General features: G+C 36.3%; 1 protein-coding gene across 1 annotated transcript; it reads left to right on the plus strand.

Annotated features, from left to right (window-relative positions):
- Positions 1–394: 394 nt before the first annotated feature.
- On the plus strand, positions 395–8,424 carry LOC308678957 (keratin, type I cytoskeletal 12-like; the record flags this gene model as incomplete). Its single annotated transcript, XM_081346188.1, has 8 exons — positions 395–757; positions 2,054–2,136; positions 2,798–2,954; positions 4,097–4,261; positions 4,359–4,484; positions 5,931–6,148; positions 6,687–6,985; positions 8,321–8,424. 8 exons carry the CDS (start codon positions 395–397, stop codon positions 8,422–8,424), a joined length of 1,515 nt encoding a protein of 504 aa, XP_081202314.1.
- Positions 8,425–8,818: the final 394 nt, after the last annotated feature.

Below are 8,818 nucleotides of genomic sequence, written 5' to 3' on the forward strand. Positions count from 1 at the left end.
TCAGCAAGTGAATAATCAAGGGGAGAGCCTAAATATATGTATTAGGATTATCTAATAATTATTTTAATTATTTAATGATGGGCTTGGCTAATCTGTTGAAAAAATTATCATACATTTGCGCCTATGATGCAGTGCTAAACTGACATATAAAAGGGTAGTAAACCACTCTCCAAGGACAACCTGAGCTGCATTTCTGCACAAGGAAGATCCTTTCTGTTGTCCTGAAATCATGAGCTTCTTCAGCCAGTCATCCAGACAAGCCTCTTCCTCCCGCAGCAGCAGAGGAGGAACAAGAGTGTCTGGTGGTGGATCATGTAGCTTTAGCAGTAGATCAAGTAGCAGGCTTGTTGGTAGCGGTGGCAGCAGTGGTGGCGGTGGCAGTGGAGCATGGGGCATGTGCAACTTCGGTGGAGGGGCAGGCAGCAGGGGCTGGTCAGGCTCTGGTGGTCTAGCATGCAGAGGCAGCAGATTGACGACCTTGAGTGCTGGATGGGGCAGTTCTGGTTCAGCTGGAGCATTTGGTAGCTTTGCAGGTGGTGAAGGTGGCCTTCTTTCGGGTGATGACAAGTTAACAATGCAAAACCTTAATGACCGCTTAGCAACTTACCTTGGAAATGTCCAAGCGCTGGAAGAGGCAAACAGTGAACTTGAAAGCAAAATTGCAGAATGGTATGAAAAGTTTGGAGCAGGAAACCAAGCAGGACCACAACAAGACTATAGTGAATATTACGCAATTATCGATGACCTTAGGAATCAGGTAAGAAAAGAAAGAAGTTTAGTAGGTTAAGCCTTTTTTTTTATCGTTTACTGTATGATCATGCCAATTTAGTCTTAGGAGATTATGAGCCAGAGTGGTTTCCAATGTTCATTAACAGCAGGCAGTTCCTGTTGCCAAGTTTAATGACCAGGAAATATCTGAGGAATACTCTGCAGGAGAGGAACATATTCTCTGCAAGGGAACAGTGAATGTATAAGGTGGAGCTCCCAGTTGCAAATACTTCCTCTTTGGACTCTTTTATGTTTAACAGATTTGATGCAAGGCAGTAAATTTTACTGCTTTCATCAATACAGTCTCAGTTTCACTAAACCAACTGAAATATGTATTTATTCATGGATAAGGCTGAAATGTTAGTCACTCTCCTTTAAAGAAAAAAAAGGTTAAAGTAAATGCCACACCCCTGTTATTTCTCACAGTTTATGACAGCGGGATAACATGGCAGTAATAAGATAACGTTTGAGTTCAGGAAAGAACAAAGGGTCCTGCTAGGTTTTGGATGAGATCTTATTGAAAGTTCTTAAACTATGCAATCTGATTACTTGAAAGAAACCTGACATTTACTAATTATCCTACTTTATGTGGCATAGAGAGCCAGTTTGGGGCAGTGGTGAAGGCATAAGGGCTAGAAACCAGTAGACTGAGAGTTCTAGTCCCACCTTGACCACAAAGCCATTTGAGTGACCTTAGTCACACTTTCTCTCAGCCCTAGGAAAGAAGCAATGACAATCACATCTGAAAAACCTTGCTAAGAAAACTTCAGGGACTTGTCTAGGCTGATTCTAAGAATCAAAACAATTGAATACAAGGAAAAAAAACTTACATAAAATACATTTATATTAACCAGATATATCAACAATTGAAGTATTAACTACATTAACCTAATTCCATTTCTAATAAACTGTGATGGTGCAGTGGTTAGAATGCAGTACTGCTGGTTAATTCAGCTGGCTGCCAGCTGCCAGCAGTTCAGCAGTCCAAGTTTCAGCCTTCCATCTTTCCGAGGCTGGTAAAATGAGGAGCCAGATTGTTGGGGTCAACATGCTGACTCTGTAAACTGCTTAAAGAGGACTGCAAAGCACTGTGAAGCACTATATAAATCTAAGTGCTATTGCTATTGCTAATATACTTATTTAGAATTTATATACTGAAGAGGATAAGACCCATACCCTAGCTTTACTTTTATGCTCAATTTAGGAAATTATGCAGTGGGATTGCAATATTAAAGTCGCTGAAAATAATCTATGTTAAATAAACTTTCTATGTTATGTCTTTTAGATAATTGCTACATCAATAGATAATGGAACACTGATTTTGCAGATTGACAACGCTAGGCTGGCTGGTGCTGATTTCACACTCAAGTAAGTAGGAGGGAAATTAGCATATTTCCTATATTCTGTTTTCCTTCATGATCTACAAGAATGCACCTCCTAAAGTAAAAGGCTTTGCATGTTATAGGTAAAATAAAAAAACAGATCCCAAAGGATTTCAATACAAGCAAATTCCAAACTACTACTATCAACTCTCAGTTTAGAGAAAATATATCGGTGATGCAAGTGGGCAGACTGATGATCATCATTGCTGACTATAATTGTCTATATGAGAGAGAGTGAGGAATGCAATGCTGAACTCAGTGAGATGTATTTTTGAATATTCTTAGTTGCTATGGCTACAAAGTGCCCTATAACATGGTTCCATAGAGGCAAGAGGTCAGAGGCACCACAATGCAAATTACCTACTCTAAATAAAAAGGTCATTGGTAGTGCAGCAAATACCTTTTCTATTGTTCCATATTGCTGAGCAATGGGTTGATAAGGTAACTCCTCTCCAGCTCTCCATTTTATTCTTTGTCACTTAACAGCAGGACGTAGCTGTTACAAATATGGGCTATTGTTCTAAAATAAACATCTTTAAGAGCTGAAGAAAGCATTGAATGAAGACCAAGGGTGAAAGAGGGAATATATATTTTCCTCACTTTCTTCGGATGGATCAGGAGCTGACAATATGTTTAATTGCTTTTAGGTATGATAATGAAGTGGTCCTCCACCAAAGTGTTGAAATGGACACCAATGGCTTACGAAAGGTCCTAGAAGAAATTGAGATAACAAGCAGTGATCTTAAAGTGCAGATTAACAGCTTTACTGAAGAGCTGGAACAGATGAAGAAAAATCATGAGGAGGTATTTCGGGGCTCATTCATACACAAAACGAGGGACAAATATATGTCAACAAAAACCAATACGTGAAAGTGTCAAGATGCTACTTGGCAAAACTCTCATTGGCTGCATTAAAATAATTGGACAAGATTGAACTGGATTGTCTCAACAACAAAAAAGACAATCCCCCCTAATCTAACTCTAGTTGTGTATAAACAAGATGTTCATGTCAATCATGAATAGAATACAAAATGGGAGGAGTGCTGACATATTTCTCCCACCCGAGATCCACTTTGGATTTGAGCCACATCTTTCCGGAGTTTGGACCAATACCAGTTGTATTAATTTTGCCCTATAGGGGTTCTCAGAAAATCTACCACCACAGTTTATTTTTTCCTTAGTGAAGAATGAGAATGTGGGAGGGGAAGATTGCTATAGCATGTCACAATATTATTACAGACTTCAAATGAGAAGTAGAATAGAAGATTTCATGGTTCATAGTTACTTCAGATACTACTGCAATCCAGAGCCCAAGTATATCTACATATATTCAGGAGAGTATTAGGTTGTCAAATTCAGTCTAAACAATTACAATCATCAAAGACAAATCCTGCACATTGTTGAGATGGATTTAATTTTCCCCACCTCCAACAACAAACACAGTGCAATTTAGGGATTACACATTTTGTTTAAAATTTGCTATCTTGTGTGTATTAAATCTTTTGATTTTTAAATTTAATACATTGAAATATCTGGATAATGTTACTTAAATTTTTAACTTTCTAGAAATGAAAATTGAAACTATCATTGGTTGTCTCAATTTTCAATATAGGGATTTATATTAATCTTATATACAAGCACATGCCAAATGAAAATTCCAAAATACTAAAGTAAAACTGCCAAGTATTTCTCTAAATGCTACAGGCTTTTTTTGACTGTCTGAAAGTTTTAATACACTTATTGAATTGTCGCATAACATGGATGTGTGTGCTATACCGTACATTCATAGCTTCATGATATTGTAGACAAGAGCTGTGTGCTTCCAAGTGTGTTAGGCATTAATTTCTGAACATATTCAAGCAAAATGAGATAGATTCAGTCAAAACATTCCAAGTCTGTCTTAATTTTTAAAAACAGAAATAAATTATTTTTTCTTCCTGATACAGGATATAAGTTCAGTGAATGATTCTGCTGCAGCTGGAGATATCAATGTGGAAATGAATGTCACACCCGGAGTTGACCTGACTACTCTCCTCAGTCACATGAGGGGTGAATATGAGGCTCTGGCTGAACATAATAGAGAGGATATTGAGGCTTGGTTCAATGAGCAGGTGAAATAGATCCTAACAATATTCTTCATGGAGATTCTTTTTTAAAACAAAATTATTTTTTAATTAAACATTGTGTTCAAATTCTGATATATTTCAGAGCCAAGAACTGACCAGGCAGATCAACACCAGCGTTGAGGAAACTAGTACCAACAAGAGCGAGATTACTGAAATGAAACGCACATTGCAGGGTCTTGAAATTGAGCTCCAATCTCAACTATCACTGGTACATTTTTTTTCTCCAGAAGTGTTTTAACAGAAAATTTAAAATTATAGATTAATTAAATGTTTTATCTTCTCTTAAGACAAAAAAGTTGTAGCATGTGAACTGGAGTAAATCCCTTTGTTCTAGATTCCAGCTTGCAACCAGCCCAAATTATCATAGTCCATTATACTCTAATTCTTGACAATTTGAAAAATTGTCAGTCATGCAAGGTAACCATCAAGTGTTATTAGAGTACATCTCCCACTATCTCTGATAACTGCTATGAAGATGGAATTTATCACAATTTGGATCCACCAACATCTAGATGGCTAAATACAGCTGTCTAGCATTGATTTGAAATCCATGGAGACTATGTTAGCACTGCATGCTTAGTAATGTTAGTGTGCTCCTCCATAATCTAGTAAGCAATAGTAGAGGTGGTTCATTTTAGCTCCAAAGAAGCACAAGATTGTTCAATTAACCTTTCAACTTCCAGCAGAGATGAAGACCCACAACAGCCCTATAATAACTAAGAATTCTTCCTTGACTCAACTTTTCACTCGTATGTCCTCACACATGTATCTCTATGTGTAAGAAACAAAGAAAGAAATAGGCAGGGCATGTAAGCCTTTCAAAACTCCATTCATGAGGTCATCAACCAAATCAGGTTATCTCAATTTTTCTTTCCCAAGCGATAAACAGTAGCTGGGGGAGGGGAATTTAATCAGGGAATCTCTGATTGTGTGCTGCTAGTCCAAATGTGTGATTTCCCACGAGTGGTCAGACAGGTTGTCTAGCAGTTGAAACTTGAAATTATTCATATGGAACACACTACACAGAAAATGGCTTTGAGTGAAATTCTAGAGTAATATCTTACTTGCTTATTCACCAAGGACTGCAGAAAACAACAAATTCTTGTGTATTTTTTCTGAGAATTCTAACATGCTCATACCTACCTCATGTTAGTTGTCAATCATATGAAATATATCTAACTTTATTAGGATAACAAATTCTAGATTAAGGAGTAGCACACTAACATTACTAAGCATGCAGTGCTAATATAGTCTCTATGGATATCTGAAAAATAAAAACTACATTTATTCATATTCAATATAGCATCCAAAAGCGGGTTTTGAGGGAAATATATGAATCAATGATATTTGACAAATGCTACACTAGTGCAGTTTTCTTAACTTCAGCAATTTTGAGTAGATTACAGCTCCCAGAATTCCACAGCCAGCATAGTGGTTGTGGAATTCTGGGAGTTGAAGTCCACATAACAGAAAATCATTCTCTACAGCATACAGAGAGAGAGAGAGAGAGAGAGAGAGAGAGAGAGAGAGAGAGAGAGAGAGAGAGAGAGAGAGAGAGAGAGAGAGAGAGAGAGAGAAGATTTTTTGTTTTTATGTTTTTTTAATCGTTTATATATATATATATTGCATTCATACTATTTTATTTTTCTATCAGAAACAATCTCTTGAGGCCACTCTAGCAGAGACAGAAGGTCAGTACTGTGCCCAACTGTCCCAAATACAAGAAGTGATTGGCAGTGTGGAAGGCCAGGTACAGCAGATAAGAGATGACATGGAGTGTCAGAACCGAGAATATGAACAGCTCCTGGATGTTAAGATCCGCTTGGAAAATGAGATTGACACTTACCAAAGCCTCCTTGATGGAAGTGAAAGGTAAGAAAAATTTGGAGAATATTGTATTTCTTAAAAAAAATAATTATCTTGCCTGATCTGAGTTTCTCCCTGAAAAAACACCAAAATATATACCACTTCAGATCTGGTTGAACTACAATAAGCTTTGTCTAATAGCCATACTGAAGAAGTTGTAGGCTAGAGTCAATCAGCATCAGCAGACCTGTAGTTCCTCAAACACTCATCAAAGACTGTTTCTCAGATGTTTTAATGTTTCATTTTTCCTTAATTTTAATATCATTCTATACTGGATGATAGAGAGCAGAGCATGGTAGCATCTCTCATCTGCTAGTTATTTTAAATTATAAGAGTTAAAAGGTATTTCTATTCTAAAACATGAAATAGAAATGAACTCTCCTATCCCACCCCAATCAATAAAAAAGGCATAGTAAATTGCATTGATCATTTCTACCAAAAAACTGAAATTTAAAAAAATCACATTTTAGGGTTGTCTACAACAAAATGTTTAAACAGGGTTTTTTTCCTCTTTCTCTCTCTACTTTTATAATAATTTTGAAAGTGCTGATAGAACTTCAGGAGGAAGAGATATGAGGCAACTTTCAGAAGTTAAATCCAGAGGACCAACAGGTTCAAAATCTAGAGACCAATCATTTTTCAGCTCTGGATCTAAAGCCTTGGGATCTTCAGATTCAAGAGCCAGGGAATCATCATCAGGACCTTCTGGTTCTCAATCTAGAAGTGGGGAATCTGCAGATCAAAGGTTTAAGAGACAAGAACATGCCACCGCTCAGTCCCAGTCCAAAGGTTCTGGAGATTCTAGACAGACGGATAAATTAGGATCTGGAAACAATACCAGAGGTAATACATTTTTCTTATTTTATATATATATATAGTTCCATATTTTGATAAGCAGTATTTTCTTGCTATGCACTGAAGCATAAAAATGTTATTTTTTTCCTTATTAAAACAAAAGAGTTGCAAACACCTAAACTTACACTACAAGTTTTGTAATGTACATATGGCGTAGAAATGAGCAAGGCAAAGGCCAGCAGATATTTGGAACTTGAGAGTAAAGAAACTCCCAAATCCAAAGTGTTCTTTCCATGAGATATGGATTATGGATTATTCTTGTACAATGTGGATACCGAAACCATGGATCTGGCAAATGGAATTCCTATTTTCTTCATGTGTCAGCTCAGTTTTCCCTTCTACATGAAAGAGTTGAGATGGGTACTGTAATGTTCATTTCAATACCCTTATGGTACATGCCTGGATAATATTAAAGTACAACACATTTTAAAAATATGTTATATTCCATTAATTAATTGATACATAAACAATATTTAATATTTGCAGACTGATTTGAGGACACTAGATTTTCCCTATTCTGATAGCCAATTTATTTTTTAGGCTAAATTAAGTACTACCGAAAGTCAAGTTTAACTTTCAATTTAAATGGATGTGCCTATTTGGCTTACTAATCCACTAGAAGGAATTTATTTGCCATTGCTTTCTTTGGGATTTTTTTTTAATTCTCAGATTAGTTTAGCTCTTGGATTCTTAGGAAATATTATTCAACATGTCTGGACTGCTTCAAAATGATAAAGAAATACCATCAGAATGGGTCAGCTGTTGCACTTAATTGGCTCCATCAGGCAAATCATATAATGGATGTATACACACACACACACACACACACACACACACACAGTAGCTGACTTTTTTTTGTAAAAAATAATCTTTTAATCAACCATTTGCCCAAAATGAAAGTTATAGGATCTTCTTCTATAAAAGGAATTATCAGGGTCAACTATCATTCCTTTCCCATCATTTCTGAAACTTATTGATGGCCAAAAGACTATCAAGCTTTAAACAAATTTTTGTTGAAGCTATTGGAGTTAGCTTCCAATATTTCAGTCATAAATACTTTATTTAATCACTGAGAATTATTTGGGGAAGGATTGAAATGCAGTATAGGGCAATAAATTGCCTGCACAAAAAGCCAGGTTCAATCCTTAAATGTTCAGAATGAGATTGTGAAAGATTCTTCTTTGCTGTAAAGCAAACTAGACTCAATATATGAACATTGGACAGCTTCCCCTTTTCCTAAGCCACATCTCTTTTTCCTGTGAAATTGACTTAGAATTAAAAATAATTATTTTTCTCCTGAACCTCTGAATTCTTTCTTTACAGACCCCCAGAAAACAAGAGTGATCAGGACCATAGTGGAAGACAGAATTGGTGACCAGGTTGTCTCAAGTCGTGTTCAATCTGTTCAAGAAAAGCACATTAAATAAGCAGCCTCAGCTTTACTACAAAGTCTTTCAAAGCACAGCCACAGATAGAAACAGATAGCTACCTTCCAAAATAGGATCATCTTCCTTTCTGCAACTCTTTTGCAACTCTTTTCTGAGTGTATTTCTTCTTTGCAATTCTAGAATGAAAATGTTGATTTCATTTTTGGCATTCCTCAATAAACATTGCATGTTGCAGCAAAAATTGTCAAGATTCGTATTGCTTATTTATAAACTGTGTATGCCAGTAGTTGCCAGTCATCAATAAAGCAGCAAAATCAGAGTCCAATCAAATGCACCACAAAGATATTTGTTTTATCAGGTAGCAACCACTCTAATTATCCAAATTCTATCTGCCAGGATTTATGGTGGTCCAATCATGCAAAATTATAATTAA

Source organism: Vipera berus (assembly GCF_964194415.1).
Source record: "Vipera berus genome assembly, chromosome: Z".
Lineage (NCBI taxonomy): Eukaryota > Metazoa > Chordata > Lepidosauria > Squamata > Viperidae > Vipera > Vipera berus.